The sequence below is a fragment of the Bos taurus genome, chromosome 7 (assembly GCF_002263795.3).
Source record: "Bos taurus isolate L1 Dominette 01449 registration number 42190680 breed Hereford chromosome 7, ARS-UCD2.0, whole genome shotgun sequence".
In the NCBI taxonomy this organism is placed as follows: domain Eukaryota; kingdom Metazoa; phylum Chordata; class Mammalia; order Artiodactyla; family Bovidae; genus Bos; species Bos taurus.
This window is the reverse complement of record NC_037334.1, coordinates 10,819,203-10,842,328: the sequence shown is the minus strand read 5'-3', so window position 1 is coordinate 10,842,328 and position 23,126 is coordinate 10,819,203. Positions and strand designations below refer to the sequence as shown.

Genomic DNA, 23,126 nt, shown 5'->3' with positions numbered 1-23,126 from the left:
AGATCTGGTTAGCCTTCTGACAAACCACCACTTGTTTTCCAAAGCTTCTGGACCATTTTACAAGCCAACTAGCAATATATGAGGCTTTCAGTTTCTCCACGTGATTATCAGTGGTAGTAGTAGTAGCAATGAGAATGGAGTCAAATTTCACTGTGGTTTCAATTTGTGATTTCTCCAGTGACTATTGATGTTGAGCATCTTTTCACCTGCTTATTGACCATTTGCATATTTTCTTTGGAGAAACACATATTCAAATATTTTACCTTTTTTGAAACTTTTGACTTTATTAATATTGGCATTGAAAATACCAAGTAATGCCTTTTCAGAAAAAAATGGCATTGGATTATCATAAAATCGTGACATGAATCCAACTCTCAAGGAAGAAATGTCTACAAGGTCAAGATGATACTACAAAGCACAACAAAGCAGGATGTTATTGCAGTCAACAGGAAAAAGTTAGTAACTTCTAGAATCCACTCCTTGGGCTCCTTAGAACTATGTACATATTTCTACACATATTTGAAGAAGATATCCACATATCCATCATCAACAGTGATATAGTTTTTGTTTCTACCTTATGGGATGCGGTCATCCATCTTAAGTGAAAATGATTTTCACTCTTCTCAGAATAAAAAGTCACATCCTCCCAAAGGGTATTATATTAATTACTGGCCTATATCAAGTATTTCATAATTTCTTTCATTTATTTTTAAACTGAAATATAGTTGATTTACAATGTCATGTTAATTTCTTCTGTACAACAGACTGATTCAGTTATATATGAACATATGAATATATACTCTTTTCAATATTTTTTCCATTTATGCATTTTTTTTAAATTGGAGGATAATTGCTTTGCAATGTTGTGTTGGTTTATGCCTTACAATAGTGTGAATCAGCCATAATTACATACATATATACTGCGCGCCTTTGAGTCTCCCTCCCTTCCCCACATCCCACCCCTCCAGGTCATCACAGAGCACCAGGCTGGGCTCCCTGTATTAGAGAACAACTTCTTATCAGCTATTTGTTGTACACATGGTGGTGTATATATATCAATGTTATTCTCTCAGTTCATCCTACCTTGTTCTTCCCTCACTGTATCCGCAATTCTATTCTCCATGTCTGCATCTCCATTCCTTCCCTCAAATAGCTCCATCAGTACTATTTTTCTAGATACTATATAACCACATTACTATATGATATTGGTTTTCTCTTTTTGACTTACTTCACTCTTGGTAACAGTCTCTAGGTTCATCCACCACACTACACCTAATTCAAATTTGTCCTTTTTTACAGCTGAGTAAGATTCCATTATATATTTATACCACAACTTCTTTATCTATTCATCTGTCAGTGGATATCTAGGTTGCTTCCATGTCCTGGCTACTGTAAATAGCACTGCAGTGAACACTGGGGTACATGTGTCCTTTTAAATTATGGTTTTCTCAAGGTAATTGCACAGTAGTGAGATTGCTGGGTCATATGTTTGTTTTAATCCTAGATTTTTTTTTTTTTCCTTTTTTTTTTTTTTTTTTATTCTTCCAATTTTATTTTATTTTTAAACTTTACATAATTGTATTAGTTTTGCCAAATATCAAAATGAATCCACCACAGGTATACATGTGTTCCCCATCCCGAACCCTCCTCCCTCCTCCCTCCCCATACCATCCCTCTGGGCCGTCCCAGTGCACCAGCCCCAAGCATCCAGCATCGTGCATCGAACCTGGACTGGCAACTCGTTTCCTACATGATATTTTACATGTTTCATTGCCATTCTCCCAAATCTTCCTACCCTCTCCCTCTCCCACAGAGTCCATAAGACTGTTCTATACATCAGTGTCTCTTTTGCTGTCTCGTACACCGGGTTATTGTTACCATCTTTCTAAATTCCATATATATGCGTTAGTATACTGTATTTATGTTTTTCCTTCTGGCTTACTTCACTCTGTATAATAGGCTCCAGTTTCATCCACCTCATTAGAACTGATTTAAATGTATTCTTTTTAATGGCTGAGTAATACTCCATTGTGTATATGTACCACAGCTTTCTTATCCATTCATTAATCCTAGATTTTTAAGGAATCTCCATACCATTCTCCATATGTTTGAATCAATTTACATTCCCACCCACAGTGCAAGAAGGTTCCATTTTCCCCACACCCTCTCCAGCATTTTTGTTTGTAGATTTTTTGACGATGGCTATGAATTTAAGTGAGAAATAGACTTAAGGACCTAGATCTGAAAGATAGAGTGCCTGATGAACTATGGAATGAGGTTCGTGACATCGTACAGGAGACAGGGATCAAGACCATCCCCATGGAAAAGAAATGCAAAAAAGCAAAATGGCTGTCGGAGGAGGCCTTACAAATAGCTGTGAAAAGAAGAGTGACGAAAAGCAAAGGAGAAAAGGAAAGATATAAACATCTGAATGCAGAGTTCCAAAGAATAGCAAGAAGAGATAAGAAAGCCTTCTACAGTGATCAATGCAAAGAAATAGACGAAAACAACAGAATGGGAATGACTAGAGATCTCTTCAAGAAAATCAGAGATACCAAAGATACATTTCATGCAAAGATGGGCTCAATAAAGGACAGAAATGGTACGGACCTAACAGAAGCAGAAGACATTAAGAAGAGGTGGCAAGAATACACAGAAGAACTGTACAAAAAATATCTTCATGACCCAGATAATCACGATGGTGTGATCACTGACCTAGAGCCAGACATCCTGGAATGTGAAGTCAAGTGGGCCTTAGAAAGCATCACTATGAACAAAGCTAGTGGAGGTGATGGAATTCCAGTTGAGCTATTCCAAATTCTGAAAGATGATGCTGTGAAAGTGCTGCACTCAATATGCCAGCAAATTTGGGAAACTCAGCAGTGGCCACAGGACTGGAAAAGGTCAGTTTTCATTCCAATCCCAAAGAAAGGCAATGCCAAAGAATATTCACACTACTGCACAATTGCACTCATCTCACATGCTAGTAAAGTAATGCTCAAAATTCTCCAAGTCAAGCTTCAGCAATACATGAACTGTGAACTTCCAGATGTTCAAGCTCATTTTAGAAAAGGCAGAGGAACCAGAGATCCAATTGCCAACATCCGCTGGATCATGGAAAAAGCAAGAGAGTTCCAGAAAAACATCTATTTCTGCTTGATTGACTATGCCAAAGCCTTTGACTGTGTGGATCACAATAAACTGTGGGAAATTCTGAAAGAGATGGGAATACCAGACCACCTGACCTGCCTCTTGAGAAATCTGTATGCAGGTCAGGAAGCAACAGTTAGAACTGGACATGGATCAACAGACTGGTTCCAAGTAGGAAAAGGAGTACGTCAAGGCTGTATATTGCCACCCTGCTTATTTAACTTCTATGCAGAGTACATCATGAGAAACACTGGACTGGAAGAAACACAAGTTGGAATCAAGATTGCCGAGAGAAATATCAATAACCTCAGATATGCAGATGACACCACCCTTATGGCAGAAAGTGAAGAGGAACTAAAAAACCTCTTGATGAAAGTGAAAGAGGAGAGTGAAAAAGTTGGCTTAAAGCTCAACATTCAGAAAACTAAGATCATGGCATCTGGTCCCATCACTTCATGGAAAATATATGGGGAAATGGTGGAAACTGGCTGACTTTATTTGGGGGGGCTCCAAAGTCACTGCAGATGGTGATTGCAGCCATGAAATTAAAAGATGCTTACTCCTTGGAAAGAAAGTTATGACCAACCTAGATAGCATATTAAAAAGCAGAGACATTACTTTGCCAACAAAAGGCTGTCTAGTCAAGGCTGTTTTTCCAATGGCCATGTATGGATGTGAGAGTTGGACTGTGAAGAAAGCTGAGCACCAAAGAATTGATGCTTTTGAACTGTGGTGTTGGAATAGACTCTTGAGAGTCCCTTGGACTGCAAGGAGATCCAACCAGTCCATTCTAAAGGAAATCTGTCCTAGGTGTTCATTGGAAATCTGCCCTACGTGTTCAGCTAAAGCTGAAACTCCAATACTTTGGCCACCTCATGCGAAGAGTTGACTCATTGGAAAAGAAACTGAAGCTGGGAGGGATTGGGGGCAGGAGGAGAAGGGGACGACAGAGGATGAGATTTCTGGATGGCATTACTGACTCAATGGACATGAGTTTGAGTGAACTCCAGAAGTTGGTGATGGATTCCTGGCATGCTGTGAATCATGGGGTCACAAAGAGTCGGACACTACTGAGCGACTGAACTGAACTGAAGTGAACTGAAGTGAACTGAATTCTGACCAGTGTGAGTTGATACCTCACTGTAGTTTTGATTTGTGTTTCTCGAATAATGAGTGATGTTGAGCATCTTTTCATATGTTTATGCTGATAAACATATGAAATCCAATATTCGATAGGTATTGAACAGAATTCTGTGTGCTACACAACAGGGCCTTGTTGTTTATCCATTCCACATGTAATCACAACCCCCTCCCCCTTGGCAACCACAAGTCTGGCCACTACGTCCACAAGTCTGTATCTGTTTCATAGATAGGTTCATTTGTGTCATATTTTAGATTTCATAGATAAGTGATGTCATATGGTATTTATCTTTCTCTGTCTGACTGACTTCTCTAGTGTGATAATTGCTAGTTGCAGCCATGTTGCTGCTAATGGCACAGTTTCATTGTATTTGTGGCAGGATAGTATTCCACTGTTTATATGTACCACATCCTCTTTATCTGTGCCTCTCAGAGACACTTCTCCTTCTTTTTTTCCTGTGTATATAGCATATTTTCCTGTTTCTTTGTATGTTCCTTAGAAGTAAGTCTCAGTCATGTCCATCTCTTTGCAACCCCATGGACTATAAAATCCATGGAATTCTCCAGGCCAGAATATTGTGGTGGGTAGCGGTTCACTTCAGGGGATCTCTCCAACCCAGCTATCGAACCCAGGTCTCCCACATTGCAGGCAGATTCTTTACCAGCTGAGCCACCAGGGATATTATAATTATTGTTTAAAACTAGATGTTTTAGATAATACTTTGTAACACTCCAGTTATCAGATCCCTCTGCCTTCCAAGGTTTCCTGTTTTTAGTTTGCTGCTCTTTGTGTAATAGTTTAATGACATTCCTAGACTAGTTCTGTGTATTGATAATTGCCTGCAATGTGTGGCCTTTGAGTTCTAGTTTAGGTTCTTGTTTTTAGTTTTTAGTTCTAGGTGCCTAGGATCTCATATCTGGTTCAGTATAATCTAGTGGCCAACCAGTGTTTGGCCGTAAGATTTCTTTTTTTTTTTTTTTTTTCTTTTAATTGGAGATTTCCTTAAATGCCTTGCCTGTATGTTTTGCACACTTCCACAAAGGCATCTGTGTGAGAAGCCACATCTTCAGACTTCAGGAAGATTATTTAACAGTGTGGGCTTTCACTTCCTGACTGCACAAGCCTCAAGATCAGCCAGAGATGAGAGACTGTTGTCTTCTTTCTCAGGTCTTCACTGAGCATGGGCATATCCTTGTGCATCCATGGATTTCTGGGAATATTTCAGAGCTTTTCAAAGTTCCCCATGTCCCTGATTTTCTCCAGTACTTCCTTTTAAATTCACAATCTAGTTGACTCCACCTGAGATCATATCTTTGGGAAACTGGAGATGTGACGGTAATTTGTATTATTTTGGTAATGTCCTAAAGGTGGGCTTTTGTTATGTCCCTCACTAAGATGAGCTGTCACCCAAATCAAAAAACCACCAAATCTGGAGACTAAAGAGTTCTCAGGGAGCCAAAATTTTAAAAAATAAATGTACCCCAATGTTCATTGCAGCACTATTTACAATAGCTAGAACATGGAAGCAATCAAGATGTCCATCGACAGATGAATGGACAAAGAAGCTGTGGTACATATACACAGTGGAATATTACTCAGTCATGATAAGGAATGAATTTGAGTCACTGCTAGTGAGGTGGATGAACCTAGAAACCAATATACAGACTGAAGCAAGTCAGAGGAAACAAAAATCATATATTAACACATATACATGGAATCTAGAAAGGTGGTACCGCTGAACCTATTTTCAGGGCACCAATGGCTTCCCAGAATCTGCCTACCAATAAAGGGGACACGGGTTCAATCCCTGAGTCAGGAAGATCCCCCAGAGAAGGAAACTGCAACCCTTTCCAGTATTCTTGCCTTCTAAATTGCATGGACAGAGGAGCGTGGCGGGCTACAGTCCAGAGCATCACAAACAGTCAGACATGACTGAGTGACTAAACAGCAGTCGGGACACAGATACAGAGAACAGACTTATGGATGGTGTTGGGGGGAAGGAGGTGAGGATGGAATGTATGTAGAGTGCAACATGGAAATATATACATTACCATATGTAAAATAGATAGTCAGTGGGAACTGGCTGTGTGGCTCAGGGATCTCAAATCGGGGATCTGTAACAACCTAGAGGGGTGGGATATGGTGGGAGACAGATTCAAGAGGGAAGGGTCTTAGGTATACCTATGGCTGTGTCAACTACAAATCGGCACTTAACAAGAGCATTGCTAATAGCTGAACAACAAAGGCATTTGCCATCTGCCTCTATGGAGATGGAACCCCATGCTGCTATAGTGTTGACCTTCAACAATCCCTGAGGGAGTTTAGGGTGGAGTGAGGCACTCTGTGCTCCAGGGAATCTGATGGGACAGGTCTTTAGATAGTTGGATGATTTTAGGAACAGATTTTATTATCTCAATCCTTGCATCTCCTCATTTAGTGCTTCTCCCTTCATGGTGACATCCTCATGACTAACAAAGGCCTTTTGTAAAATGAGTGCTTCATGGCATTGAACTCCCCCTTCACCAAAACCTTATATATTGACTTTCCCCCACTGCTCCTTTGGAGCAGTCTCTCAGAGCTGTCTGAGATGATGCCCCTCCCCGGGCTGCAGTCCTCATTTTGCCCCAAATAAAACTAACTCACAACTCTCAAGATAAACACCCTTTTTTTTAGTCGACAGCTGATTCATGTTGATATATGACAAAAACTAACACAATATTGTAAAGCACTTATCCTTCAATTAAAAATAAATTTAGTTATTTTAAAAAAGAGTTCCCAGGGAGTTAAAGAGTCAGAAAAAGATATTGACTGTGCTCTGGCTATAATATGATGCTTTTAATGAGGCTCCAAAAACAGTCACACATCTTTACTGCCTGCAATGCTATTAGCTTTTGGCTGCTGCACCACTTAGCTGGGGAGAGATGGAATGGAAATAGTTTAAAGGGAAATGTCGCAGACTTTTTTCCCCCATCTTATTGAGGCTCCACAGTTTCTCTTGGATCAACAACTTTCAGTTTGTTCTGTGGCCTTGGATAACTGCCAGTTTTGAAATGGTTGGTTTTAGTTGTTTTGCTTGTATTTTGGTTGTTTTAGGAGGAGTTCAAGTTTACCAAGGTCTTCAGTCTCCTGTTCAGGAAGTCATTCTCCCAGAACATGCACGCTTAACCATACCATGCTGCTAAAGTGATGTTTATCTGTGTCAACTGAGCTCTCTCCAGGAATCCTTGAACACTTCAGTTTTCTCAAACTTAATGCAGTGAAGTGTACTTCATTCTTCTCAGTGGCTGCTATATTTTCCTGAAATGTCCCACCATGCTCTCTGTTGTTCTAGAATGTCTCACTCTCTAGTTTATAGTAATGTAAGACTTAAAAGACGCTTACTCCTTGGAAGGAAAGTTATGTCCAACATAGATAGCATATTCAAAAGCAGAGACATTACTTTGCCAACAAAGGTCCGGCTAGTCAAGGCTATGGTTTTTCCTGTGGTCATGTATGGATATGAGAGTTGGACTGTGAAGAAGGCTGAGCGCCGAAGAATTGATGCTTTGGAACTGTGGTGTTGGAGAAGACTCCTGACAGTCCCTTGGACTGCAAGGAGATCCAACCAGTCCATTCTGAAGGAGATCAGCCCTGGGATTTCTTTGGAAGGAATGAAGCTAAAGCTGAAACTCCAGTATTTTGGCCACCTCATGCAAAGAGTTGACTCATTGGAAAAGACTCTGATGCTGGGGGGGATTGGGGGCAGAAGGAGAAGGGGACGACAGAGGCTGAGATGGCTGGATGGCATCACTGATTCGATGGACATGAGTCTGAGTGAACTCCAGGAGTTGGTGATGGACAGGAAGGCCTGGCATGCTGCGATTCATGGGGTCGCAAAGAGTCAGACACGACTGAGCGACTGAACTGAACTGAACTGAAGACCAACAGTGATTTCTATCTGTAAAACCTTGAGCAATAGACTTCAGTTCTCTAAGCTTCAGTTTCTAATCAGTTACTCGATAAGAGAATTTCTGCTTTTCACTGTTGTTAAAATTAAATTGAATAACTCAACAAGAAAAGACAAATAACTCAATTTAACAATGGACACAGCCTTTGGGAGTTAGAAGAGGAGAAAGTCCTAAGACCTCATAAGACCCTTCCCTGCCAAGCCATGACTCTCCACCCACATTCACCACACAAACTATCCCAGGATGGGTTCACTCTCCAGGCTCATATTGGGAACAGCCTCTCACTCCAGACTTGAAAGTGCTGGAACCTGAGACAAATTAACCCATTAGTCTCTGTGGACATGCTCAGTTTTTTAATTAATTTATTTTAAATGAAACAAATATTAATATTTTAAAGATAAAAGATACAATTCAAAAAGACAGTAGACATCATAAACCATTAAACACCTTATCAACAAAGAACAAAGACACATAAAGCAAGAATCTAAAGAAATATGAAGAAAAAGAAAAAAATATATAGTGAAGCATATTAATATTTCTCAGAATATTTTATCAACTGCATAAAAAAATAATAAAGGAGCATCTTGAATGATGTCTTAATAATTTAAATAATTTCATAATTTGTATGGAAATATAAAAAACCTCAACTAGCCAAAGCTATCTTGAGAAAGAAGAATGGAACTGGAAGAATCAACCTGCCTGACTTCAGGCTCTCCTACAAAGCCACAGTCATCAAGACAGTATGGTACTGGCACAAAGACAGAAATATAGATCAGTGGAACAAAATAGAAAGCCCAGAGATAAATCCACGCACATATGGACACCTTATCTTTGACAAAGGAGGCAAGAATAGACAATAAATTAAAGACAATCTCTTTAACAAGTGGTGCTGAGAAAACTGGTCAACCACTTGTAAAAGAATGAAACTAGAGCACTTTCTAACACCATACACAAAAATAAACTCAAAATGGATTAAAGATCTAAACGTAAGACCAGAAACTATAAAACTCCTAGAGGAGAACATAGGCAAAACACTCTCCGACATACATCACAGCAGGATCCTCAATGACCTACCTCCCAGAATATTGGAAATAAAAGCAAAAAGAAACAAATGGGACCTAATTAAACTTAAAAGCTTCTGCACAACAAAGGAAACTATAAGCAAGGTGAAAAGACAGCCTTCAGAATGGGAGAAAATAATAGCAAATGAAGCAACTGACAAACAGCTAATCTCAAAAATATACAAGCAACTCCTACAGCTCAATTCCAAAACAATAAATGACCCAATCAAAAAATGGGCCAAAGAACTAAATAGACATTTCTCCAAAAAGACATACAGATGGCTAACAAACACAGGAAAAGATGCTCAACATCACTCATTATCAGAGAAATGCAAATCAAAGCCACTATGAGGTACCGTTTCATGCCAGTCAGAATGGCTGTGATCCAAAAGTCTGCAAGTAATAAATGCTGGACAGGGTGTGGAGAAAAGGGAACCCTCTTACACTGTTGGTGGGAATGCAAACTAGTACAGCCACTATGGAGAACAGTGTAGAGATTCTTTAAAAAAAAAACTGGAAATAGAACTGCCTTACGATCAGCAATCCCACTTCTGGGCATACACACTGAGGAAACCAGAATTGAAAGAGACACGTGTACCCCAATGTTCATCGCAGCACTGTTTATACTAGCCAGGACATGGAAGCAACCTAGATGTCCATCAGCAGATGCATGGATAAGAAAGCTGTGGTACATATACACAATGGAGTATTACTCAGCCATTAAAAAGAAGACATTTGAATCAGTTCTAATGAAGTGGATGAAACTCGAGCCTATTATACAGAGTGAAGTAAGCCAGAAAGAAAAACACCAATACAGTATACTAACACATATATATGGTTTTTAGAAAGATGGTAACTATAACCCTGTATACGAGACAGCAAAAGACACACTGATGTATAGAACAGTCTTTTGGACTCTGTGGGAGAGGGAGAAGGTGGGATGATTTGGGAGAATGGCATTGGAATATATACAATATCATATATGAAACGAGTCACCAGTCCAGGTTCGATGCAAGATACTGGATGATTGGGGCTGGTGCAGTGGAACGACCCAGAGGGATGGTATGGGAAGGGAGGAGGGAGGTGGGTTCAGGATGGGGAACACATGTATGCCTGTGGTGGATTCATTTCGATATATGGCAAAACCAATACATTTAAATAGTTCAGTTCAGTTCAGTTGCTCAGTCATGTCTGACTCTTTGCGACCCCATGAACCACAGCACGCCAGGCCTCCCTGTCCATCACCAGCTCCAGAGTCCACCCAAACCGTTGTCCATCGAGACGATGATGCCATCCAACCTTCTCATCCTCTATCGTCCCCTTCTCCTCCTACCCTCAATCTTCCCCAGCATCAGGGTCTTTTCCAATGAGTCAGCTCTTCGCATCACGTGGCCAAAGTATTGGAGTTTCAGCTTCAACATCAGTCCTTCCAATGAACACCCAGGACTGATCTTCTTTAGAATGGACTGGTTGGATCTCCCTCCAGTCCAAGGGACTCTCAAGAGTCGTCTCCAACACCACAGTTCATAAGCATCAATTATTCAGCGCTCTAAAGTTTTCTTTATAGTCCAACTCTCATATCCATACATGACCACTGGAAAAACCATAGCCTTGACTAGATGGACCTTTGTTGGCAAAGTATGTCTCTGCTTTTCAATATGCTATCTAGGTTGGTCATAACTTTCCTTCCAAGCAGTAAGCGTCTTTTAATTTAATTGCTGCAATCACCATCTGCAGTGATTTTTGAGCCCCAAAAAATAAAGTCTGACACTGTTTCCACTGTTTCCCCATCTATCTACCATGAAGTGATGGGACCAGATGCCATGATCTTCGTTTTCTGAATGTTGAGCTTTAAGCCAACATTTTCACTCTCCTCTTTCACTTTCATCAAGAGGCTCTTTAGTTCCTCTTCACTTTCTGCCATAAGGGTGGTGTCATCTGCATATCTGGGGTTATTGGTATTTCTCCCGACAATCTTGATTCCAGCTTGTGCTTCATGTAGCCCAGCGTTTCTCATGATGTACTCTGCATATAAGTTAAATAAGCAGGATGACAATATACAGCCTTGACATACCCGTTTTCCTATTTGGAACCAGTCTGTTGTTCCATGGCCAGTTCTAACTGTTGCTTCCTAATCTATACAGGTTTCTCAAGAGGCAGGTCAGGTGGTCTTGTATTCCCATCTCTTTCAGAATTTTCCACAGTTTCCTATGATCCACACAGGCAAAGACATTGGTGTAGTCAATAAAGCAGAAATAGATGTTTTTCTGGAACTCTCTTGCTTTTTCCATGATCCAGCGGATCTTGGCAATTTGGTCTCTGGTTCCTCTGTCTTCTCTAAAAGAAGCTTGAACATCTGGAAGTTCACAGTTCACATATTGCTGAAGCCTGGCTTGGACAATTTTGAGCATTACTTTACTAGCATGTGAGGTGAGTGCAATTGCGTGGTAGTGTGAGCATTTTTTGGCATTGCCTTTCTTTGGGATTGGAATGAAAACTGACCTTTTCCAGTCCTGTGGCCACTGCTGAGTTTCCCAAATTTGCTGGCATATTGAGTGTAGCACTTTCAGAGCATCATCTTTCAGAATTTGGAATAGCTCAACTGGAATTCCATCACCTCCACTAGCTTTGTTCATAGTGATGCTTTCTAAGGCCCACTTGACTTCACAATCCAGGATATCTAGCTCTAGGTGAGTGATCACACCATCGTGACTATCTTGGTCATGAAGATCTTTTTTGTACAGTTCCTCTGTGTATTCTTGCCACCTCTTCTTAATATCTTTTGCTTCTGTTAGGTCCATACCATTTCTGTCCTTTATTGAGCCCATCTTTGCATGAAATGTTCCCTTGGTATCTCTAATTTTCTTGAAGAGATCTCTAGTCTTACCCATTCTGTTGTTTTCGTCTATTTCTTTGCATGATCACTGAGGAAGGCTTTCTTATCTCTCCTTGCTATTCTTTGGAAATCTGCATTCAGATTCTTATACCTTTCCTTTTCTCCTTTGCTTTTCATTTCCCGTCTTTTCACAGCTATTTGTAAGGCCTCTCCGGGCAGCCATTTTGCTTTTTTGCATTTCTTTTTCTTGGGTATGGTCTTGATTCATGTCTCCTGTACAATATCACAAACGTACGTCCATGTTCATCAGGCACTCTATCAGATCTAGTCCCTTAAATCTATTTCTCACTTCCACTGTATAGTCATAAGGGATTTGATTTAGGTCATACCTGATTGGTCTAGTGGTTTTCTTCACTTTCTTCAATTTCGGTCTGAATTTGGCAATAAGGAGTTCATGATCCCAGCCATAGTCAGCTCCCAGTCTTGTTTTTGCTGACTGTATAGAGCTTCCCCATCTTTGGCTGCAATGAATATAATCAATCTGATTTCAGTGTCGACCTTCATATTTAATTCATTTATATTAATCATATGCTACACAAATATATTTAAAAGTTTGAATCTTATATGCTTTTCTTAGATGTCCATAGGACATTTAGAAAAACTGGCAAAAGGATGAACATTACTAAATTACAAAAGTAGAATTCATTTTTGTGTGTGTGATTCAGTTATACATGTACACATATAATATTTTTTAATTATTTTCTGTTATAGGTCATTATACAAAATATTGACTACAGTTTCCTGTGCTATACAGTAAACTTTTGTTTCTTGTTACATATCCATTTTTTTAATTAGAAATCTAGCATTCTATTCATACTAAGTCAAGCAAGTGGAATCAAAATGTCATAAAATTTTTGGTTAGGCAAAAATTAATGTTTTTGAAAATATATATTACACATATTATTTATATATACGTATACTAAACCTTTTGAACTACACTTGATAAAGGCTTGAGAAAGAATGTCAAAAAAAATAAGAGATGAAGAAATTGGAAAACATAAACTAAATGAAATGGGAGCCATGAATATGAAATAGAAAAAGTGAAGCAAACGAGATAAAAGTAAAAGGTCCAGTTGTTTTTAAATGTGGCTGCTCATTAGAAACATATCTGGAGCTCTGGCAAAAAAGAAAAAGAAAAAAGAAATGCAATACTTGGGCATTTGTATTTTCCAAATATTCCAAGATGATTCTGATATACATATGGACTTTAAAAAGTGTATGTCCATATGTATATCAGAATCATCTTGGAATATTTGGAAAATACAAGAATGGGGAACACGTGTATACCCGTGGTGGATTCATGTTGATGTATGGCAAAACCAATACAATATAGTAAATTTAAAAAATAAAATAAATTAAAATTTTTTAAAGTGATTACAGATTTTCTAATAAATGCTATTTTGGGTGATATCGAATTCTATAATTTTTTTGTTGACCATTCATGATGCAATAATACTAAGTAAGTAATAGTTCAATTCAGTTCAGTTCAGTCGCTCAGTCATGACTGACTCTGCACAACTTCAGGCTTCCTGTCCATCATCAACCCCTGGAGCTTGCTCAAATTCATGTCCATTGAGTCAGTGATGCCATTCAACTGTCTCATCCTCTGTCTTCCCCTTCTCTTCCTGCCTTCAATCTTTCCACAGGGTCTCGGAAAGACACCAATGAGTCAGTTTTTCGCATCAGGTGGCCAAAGTATTGGAGTTTCAGTTTCAGCATCAGTCCTTCCAATGAATATTCAGCACTGATTTCCTTTAGGATGGACTCGTTGGATCTCCTTGCTGTCCAAGGGACTCTCAAGAGTCTTCTCCAACACCACAGTACAAAAGCATCAGTTCTTTGGGGCTCAGCTTTCTTTATGGTCCAACACTCACATCTACACATGACTACTGGAAAAAGCATAGCTTTGACTAGAGGGACCTTTGTCGGCAAAGTAATGTCTCTGTTTTTTAATATGCTCTCTAGATTGGTCATAGCTTTTCTTCCAAGGAGCAAGTGTCTTTTAATTTCATGGGTGCAGTCACGTTTGGCAGTGATTTTTGAACCCTAGAAAATAAAGTCTGTCACTGTATCCACTGTTTTCCCACCTATTTGCAGTGAAGTGCTGGAACCGGATGCCATGATCTTAGTTTTTGAATGTTGTGTTTTAAGTCAGCTTTTCTCTCTCCTTTTTCACTTTCATCAAGAGGCTCTTTAGCTCCCCTTTGCTTTCTGCCCTAAGGGTGGTGTCACCTGCATATCTGAGGTTAATGATAATTTTCCCTGCAGTCTTGAATCCATCTTGTGTTTCATCCTGCCTGGCATTTCACTAGATGTACTCTGCATATAAGTTAAATAAGCAAGGTGACAATGTTCAGCCTTAAAATACTCCTTTCCCAACTTGGAACCAGTCAGTTGTACTATGTCTGGTTCTAACTGTTGTTTCTTGACCTGCATACAGATTTTTCAGGAAGCAGGTAAGGTGGTCTGATAATCCCTTCTCTTTAAGTATTTTCCACAGTTTGTGTTGATCCACACAGTCAAAGGCTTTAGTGTAGTTAATGAAACAGAAGTAGATGTTTCTCTGGAATTCTCTTGCTTTTTCTATGATCCAACAGGTGTTGGCAATTTAATAGTTACAGAAGGGAACACGATTAATCTAACAATATAAAATAATTACATAAAATTTTGGGGGTCAAGCAGAGTGATGTGGTAAGTGGAAGTATATACCTGGACATGTTTTCATCTGCTCAGCCAGTCTATGTCTTTTGGTTGGTGCACTTAATCCATTTACATTTAAGATAATTATCGATATATATGATCCTATTACCATTTTCGTAATTGTTTTGGGTGCATTTTCTGTATGTAGGGCTTTTCCTTTTCTGTTTCCTGCCTAGAGAAGTTGCTTTACCATTTGTTGTATAGCTGGTTTGGTGGTACTGAATCCTCTTAACTTTAGTTGTCTGGAAAGCATTTGACCTCATCAAATCTGAAGGAGAGTCTTGCTGGGTAGAGTATTCTTGGTTATAGATTCCTCTCTTTCATCACTCTGAATACATCATACCATTTGCTTCTGGCTTGTAGAGTTTCTGTTGAGAAATCAGCTGATAGCCTAATGGGAGTTCCCTTGTATGTCATTTGCTATTTTTCCCTTGTTGCTTTTAATATTTTATCTCTGTCTTTAATTTTTGCCAATCTGATTACCACATGTCTCAGCTCAGTGTGTTCCTCCTTGGGTTTATCCTGCCTGGGACTCAATGTGCTTCTTGACTTGGTTGACTATTTTCTTTCCCATGTTAGGGAAGTTTTCAGCTAATACTTTCTCAGGTTGCTTATCTCTCTCTTCTCCTTCTGGGACCCCTATAATGTGAATGTTCATGTGTTTAATGTCCCAGAGGTCTCTTAGGCTGCCTGCATTTCTTTTCATTCTTTCTTCTATATTCTGTTCTATGGCAGTTATTTCTACCATTCTGTCCTCCAGGTCATTTATTCGTGCTTCTGCCTCAGTTATTCTGTTATGGATTCCTTCTAGGGTATTATTCATCTCTGCTTCTTTGTTTAGTTCTTGTAGGTCTTTGGTAAACATTTCTTGTATCTTCTCAATCTTTGCCTCCATACTTTTCCCAAGATCCTGAATCATATTCATTATCATTATTCTGAACACTTTTTGTGGAATGTTGCCTACATCCATATCATTTAGCTGTTTTTCTGGGGTTTTATAGTATCCCTTCATCTGAGATGTAACTTTCTGCTTTTTCATGCTGATTAACTTTCTGTGGTGTGGCTTTGTTTTGGTTGCTGTGGGATTGTGGTTCTTCTTGCGTCTTCTCCTTGTGTAAGCTTCCTAATGGCAGGGACTGGTGGTTGGAAAACCTGGGTCATGCTTTGGTGGGCAGGGCCTTACTCAATAAAGCTTTAATCCAATTATCTGCTGATGGATGGGGTTGCACTTCCTCTCTGGTAGTTTTTTGGCCGAGGTGACCCAACCCTCAGGTCTATGGGCTCTATGGTCAGGTTAATTTCTCCAAGAGGGTTTACACCAAAGGAGACATTCCCAGACAGCTGCTGCCAGTCCCCTCTGTCCCTGTGATGAGCCCCTGCTGACCCACACCTCCACAGGATACCCTCCAACATTGCAGGTAGTTTTGGTTCAGTTTCCTGTGGAGTCACTGCTCTTTTCCTTTGACTCTTGGTGCATGCAAGGTTTTGTTTGTGCCCTCCAAGAGTAGAGTCTCTGTTTCCCCCAGTTCTGTGGAAGTCTTGTAATCAAATCCCACTAGCCTTCCCAGTCAGATTCTCTGAAGATTCCCAGTTCCTTTGTTGGGCCCCCAGGCTAGAAGCCTGACGTGCGGTTCCAAACCTTCACAATGGTGGGTGATCTTCTTTGTATTATTGTTCTCCAGTTTGTGGGTTACCCACCCAGTGTGTATAGGATTTGATTTTATCGTGATTGTGCCCCTCCTACCATCTCCTGCCATTTCTTCTTTATCTTTGGGCGTGGAGTACTTTTCTTTGGTAGATTCCAGCATCCTCCTGTCTGTGGCTGTTCAACAGCTAGTTGTGATTTTGGTGCTTTTGCAGGAGGAGATGAGCAGAATCCTTCTACTCCTCCATCTTGAACCAGAAACCCTGGACATGCTCCCTTTCACTTGTAGGTCTCTTCTTAGTTGTGACTCAGAAAGGCCAAGTCCTCATTCCGTTTGACTCCAGGTCTGTCTCTTCAATTTTTCTGCCTGTTTGCTAGTTATGACCCTCTCCTCAATCTGGTTAAGTATTCATGTCAAGTATTGTTCTTCTGAAAACAGGATTTCTGTCTCTAATACCAAGTTCAACGGTGATTCCTTGCCTGCTTGCTTAGTCACTAAGATGTATCCAACTCTTTGCAACCCCATGGACTGTAGCCTTCCAGGCTCCTCTGTCCATGGATTTCCCAGGCAAGAATACTGGAATGGGTTGGCATACCCAGGGAATCTGCCTGACCCTGGGTCAAACCTGAGTCGCTTGCATCTCCTGCATTGGAAAGCAGATTCTTTACCACTCGCCACCATTCCCCAAAAAAGGACACTAATTTTGAATAAAGATTTCTCCAAAGATAAGTAAATGACAATAAGTGCATGAAAAGATGTTCAACATCATTAGTCATTAGGAAAATACAAATCAAAACCCACAAAAGAACACGTCACTTCATACTCATTCACTTAAATGATTAAAGGAAATAAAGACTGACAATTCGAAAAATGAAAAGTTATGGAACAATTAGAACCCTCATATATTGCTTGTTGAGATGAAATTAGTGCCACCACTTGTAGAAAACAATTTCTCAAAAGTTTTGATATGTAGGTACCAAATGACCCAGCAATTCCATTCTTAGGTATATATCCTAAACAAATGAAAATCCACACAAAAAATTACATCAGTGTTCATTGCAGCATTATTCAGAATACCCAAAGCCTGAGAATGACATATGTCCATCAGCTGATGAAGGCATACCAAAATGTAGCATAGCCACATAATAGAATATTATTCAGCTATGAAGAAAGACTAAAAATGAGTTTTCAGCCATAAAACCATGTTGCAACATGAATGAACCTTGAAAACATTAAGTGAAAGAATCTAGTCACAGAAGACCACATACTGTATGATTCCATTTATGTGAGTATCCTGAACAGGCAGATCCATAGTGACAGAAAGTTGATTAATGGTACCCGGGGGCTAGGATCAGGGTTGGGATGCATGGAAGTGGGAATGAGGATTTCCTCATGCTATTGTGAATGCAGTTTTTGTTTGACAAGTTGAAAGTGTTCTGAAGTTAGACTATGGTGATGGTTGCACAACTCTGTGACTATCCAAAGATCACTCAACTGTACAGTTTTAATGGGTAAATTTCATTGGATGTGAAATCATATCTCACTAAAACCATAATTTTTTTTAAAAAAGCAGTGGATGAGTTTTACAGCAGATAAAAAAGTAAATTGAATAATGCAAGAAAGGCTCTTAAAAGTATGTTAGGTTCAGAATCCTCTCAAAAACGAACACATTTACAGACTTCCCTGCTTCAACCCTGATTATCTCAGGAACATCTACTCATTGGTCTTGTTTCTACTGAAACATGATTTCTCTGGGAATCTTCCTTAACCCATTCTATTTCCTTAGACCCAAAACTGAGCATTACATTCAAAGATACATTGTCATAACCTCCCTTTTTTATCATTAAATTGTGTATCTCCTGCCAATATGGAATTTACATGTATAGTCTCTTTACCACTTTATTATCAGAGACAATCACAGAATCTGTCAAAAAAGAGACACTCAATACTTCTTGAATAGTGAGTGAATTATATAATTATTATAGATCCCTAAGGATAAATGCATTTTTTAAATTTTTTAAGGGAGTCACGTTTTAAATATGTTTTTTTCTTTTTAATTATTTTTTATATATTTTACTTTATTTTTTAATCTTAAAATATTGTATTGGTTTTGCCATATACCAACATGAATCCACCACAGGTATACACGGGCTCCCCATCCTGAACCCTCCTGCCTCCTCCCTCACCATACCATCCTTCTGGGTCATCCCAGTGCACCAGCCCCAAACATCCAGTATCGTGCATCAAACCTGGACTGGCAACTCGTTTCATATATGATATTATACATGTTTCAATGTCATTCTCCAAAATCATCCCACCTTCTCCCTCTCCCACAGAGTCCAAAAGACTGTTCTATACATCAGTGTCTCTTTTGCTGTCTTGTATACAGGGTTATAGTTACCATCTTTCTAAATTCCGTATATATGCATTAGTATACTGTATTGGTGTTTTTCTTTCTGGCTTACTTCACTCTGTATAATAGGCTCCAGTTTCATCCAACTCATTAGAACTGATTCAAATGTATTCTTTTTAATGACTGAGTAATACTCCATTGTGTGTATGTATCACTGCTTTCTTATCCATTCATCTGCTGATGGACATCTAGGTTGCTTCCATGTCCTGGCTATTATAAACAGTGCTGCGATGAACATTGGGGTACATGTGTCTCTTTCATTTCTGGTTTCCTCGCTGTGTATGCCCAGTAGTGAGATTGCTGGATCATAAGGCAGTTCTATTTCCAGTTTTTTAAGGAATCTCCACACTGTTCTCCATAGTGGCTGTACTTGTTTGCATTCCCACCAACAGTGTAAGAGGATTCCCTTTTCTCCACACCCTCTCCAGCATTTATTGCTTGTAGACTTTTGGATAGCAGCCATTCTGACTGGCATGAAACGGTACCTCATAGTGGCTTTGATTTGCATTTCTCTGATAATGAATGATGTTGAGCATATTTTCCTGTGTTTGTTAGCCATCTGTATGTCTTTTTTGGAGAAATGTCTATTTAGTTCTTTGGCCCATTTTTTGATTGGGTCATTTATTGTTTTGGAATTGAGCTGTAGGAGTTGCTTGTATATTTTTGAGATTAGCTGTTTGTCAGTTGCTTCATTTGCTATTATTTTCTCCCATTCTGAAGGCTGTCTTTTCACCTTGCTTATAGTTTCCTTTGTTGTGCAGAAGCTTTTAAGTTTAATTAGGTCCCATTTGTTTCTTTTTGCTTTTATTTCCAATATTCTGGGAGGTAGGTCATTGAGGATCCTGCTGTGATGTATGTCGGAGAGTGTTTTGCCTATGTTCTCCTCTAGGAGTTCTATAGTTTCTGGTCTTACATTTAGATCTTTAATCCATTTTGAGTTTATTTTTGTGTATGGTGTTAGAAAGTGTTCTAGTTTCATTCTTTTACAAGTTAAAGACTATACACCATGACCAAGTGGGCTTTATCCCAGGGATGCAAGGATTCTTCAATATCCTCAAATCAATCAATGTAATACACCACATTAACAAATTGAAAAATAAAAACCATATGATTATCTCAATAGATGCAGAGAAAGCCTTTGACAAAATTCAACATCCATTTATGATAAAAACTCTCCATAAAGCAGGAATAGAAGGCACATACCGCAACATAATAAAAGCTATATATGACAAACCCACAGCAAACATTATCCTCAATGGTGAAAAATTGAAAGCATTTCCTCTAAAGTCAGGAACAAGACAAGGGTGCCCACTGTCACCATTATTATTCAACATAGTTTTGGAAGTTTTGGCCACAGCAATCAGAGCAGAAAAAGAAATAAAAGGAATCCAAATTGGCAAAGAAGAAGTAAATCTCTCACTATTTGCAGATGACATGATCCTGTACATAGAGAACCCTAAAGACTCCACCGTAAAATTACTAGAACTAATCAATGAATATAGTAAAATTGCAGGATATAAAATCAACACACAGAAATCCCTTGCATTCCTATACACTAATAATGACAAAATAGAAAGAGAAATTAAGGAAACAATTCCATTGACCATTGCAACGAAAAGAATAAAATACTTAGGAATATATCTACCTAAAGAAACTAAAGACCTATATATATAAAACTATAAAACAGTCGGAGAAGGCAATGGCACCCCACTCCAGCACTCTCACCTGGAAAATCCCATGAACGGAGGAGCCTGGTGGGCCACAGTCCATGGGGTCGCTAAGAGTCGGACAAGACTCAGCGACTTCACTTTCACTTTTCACTTTCATGCATCGGAGAAGGAAATGGCAACCCACTCCAGTGTTCTTGCCTGGAGAATCCAAGGGCCGGGGGAGCCTCATGGGCTGCTGTCTATGGGGTCACACAGTGTCGGACATGAATGAAGCGACTCAGCAGCAGCATAAAACACTGGTGAAAGAAATCAAAGAGGACACTAATAGATGGAGAAATATACCATGTTCATGGATTGGAAGAATCAATATAGTGAAAATGAGTATACTACCCAAAGCAATTTTTAGATTCAATGCAATCCCTATCAAGCTACCAACGGTATTCTTCACAGAGCTAGAACAAATAATTTCATAATTTGTATGGAAATACAAAAAACCTCAAATAGCCAAAGCAATCTTGAGAAAGAAGAATGGAACTAGAAGAATCAACCTGCCTGACTTCAGGCTCTACTACAAAGCCACAGTCATCAAGGCAGTATGATACTGGCACAAAGACAGAAATATAGATCAATGGAAAAAAATAGAAAGCCCAAAGATAAATCCACGCACCTAGGGACACCTTATCTTTGACAAAGGAGGCAGGAATATACAATGGATTAAAGACAATCTCTTTAACAAGTGGTGCTGGGAAAACTGGTCAACCACTTGTTAAAAAAATGAAACTAAATATCTGGTTTTAATTGGAGGATAATTGCCTTGCAGTGTCCTATTTGCTTCTGCCGTACAACAATGTGAATCACCCGTAAATATGCATATATTTCCCCTTCTTGATACTCCCTCCCACCCACCCACCCCCATCCTACGACTCTAGGTTGTCACAGGCATTGGGTTGAGTTCCCTGTGTTATGCAACAATTTCCCACTAACTATTTTACACATGGTAATGTATACGTTTCAATGCTGCTCTCTCAATTCACCCCACATTCTCCCCTCATTGTGTCTGCAAGTCTGTTCTCTATGTCTGTGTCTCTGTTTCTGATCTACAAATAAATTCACCAGTACCATTTTTCTAGATTCCATATATATGCACTCATATGCAGTGCAAATTCATTTTTAAATTAATTTTCATTGGAATATAGTTGATTAACAATGTTGTGTTAGTTTTTACTGTACAGCAAAGTGAATCAATTATCCATATACATATATTCAGCCCCTTTTCAGATTCTTTTTGCATATAGGTCATTACAAAGTATTGAGTACAGTACCCTGAGCTCTATAGTAGGTCCTTATTACTTACCTGTTTTAAATATGGTAGCATGTGTATGTCAATCCTAGTCACCCAATTTATTCCCCCCTTTCCCCCTTGGTAACTATAAGCTTGTTTTCTACATCTGCGACTTTATTTCTGTTTTGTAAATAGGCTCATTTATATACTTTTTTTAAGATACTGCATATAAGCAATATCATATGATATTTGTCTTTCTCTATCTGACTTACTTCACTTAGTATGACAATCTCTAGGTCCATTCATGTCACTGCAGATGGCATTATTTAGTTCTTTCTGACTGAGTAATATTCCATTGTAAATATGTACCACATCTTCTTGATCACAAATGCATTTTTTATTCTCTCCCTTCTCAGCTGCTGGCTCCACTCAGAAAAGGGATTTAAATGGGGTTTCCTTGGACCAGTCTGTGCCATCTTCTCTGTGAGTGATGACATCAAAGCATCTTTAATACTCAGCTAAGCATCATTTAAAGAGAACAAAAAGTTGGGGGCATGGGTTGGTGACAGAGGGGACAAGAACAGGAGTGTTCCTGGGTTATCATGGGTTTGGTTGCATTTTCTAAGACCATTCTTAAAACACACTAATATGGTTAAAAATAGAAACTACTTAAGTGTGGAAATGATGTTGGACAGGCTGGACAGGGACTGCAAATTTTACTCAATAAATCTTTTCTGGTTTCCTGAAGGTCAATTTTAGCCTTCTTTCTGATGACCCTTTGGATTTTGAAAAGAAAACTCTGTTCCCTCAATAGTGAGGTGTCCACCCTCCAGAACACGGGGTAAGATGGAGAAGAGACTGACAGCCCTGCAGATGTGTGGTTGCAAAAGTGAAGGCATGTGCCTGAACAGGTCCCTTGTGTCCCATTCTCAGGTTTCTAAGGAAAGCCAGAGTAAAATGAATGGAGGTGTCCTAAGGCAGCAAGTTTCAGACCCAGTGGTGTTCTCTATCCATCTCTAATTCCAGTTTGTGACCTTGTGACTCCCTCAGCAACATTCTCTGGACCTTTGTCAGCAAAAGAGAGAGATACATTCTGGCCCGCACTCGCAGGAAGATGCATTTATGCCTTCTTTCTTTGGCCCAAGGATCACTGACTATAGGGACAGGAAGTAGGTGTGAGCTGGTGGGTCTATTGCTCAGAAATGCTGACCCAGAGCTAG

At 39.3% G+C, this 23,126-nt stretch overlaps 2 protein-coding genes across 5 annotated transcripts in view; one reads left to right on the top strand and one right to left on the bottom strand.

The window, feature by feature from the left end:
• Nucleotides 1-22,559, top strand: part of LOC100300051 (adhesion G protein-coupled receptor E2) — a 48,515-nt gene extending 25,956 nt beyond the window's left edge. Inside the window, exon 16 of the mRNA XM_059888534.1 lies at nucleotides 22,323-22,559. Coding sequence (XP_059744517.1) covers nucleotides 22,323-22,428 — 106 coding nt within the window. The 3' untranslated portion in view covers nucleotides 22,429-22,559. The remainder of the gene's footprint in view (nucleotides 1-22,322) is intronic.
• The window catches only part of LOC100299045 (adhesion G protein-coupled receptor E2), a 295,684-nt gene that overhangs the window by 201,224 nt on the left and 71,334 nt on the right, over nucleotides 1-23,126 (bottom strand). The gene's annotated exons all lie outside the window — the stretch shown is intronic.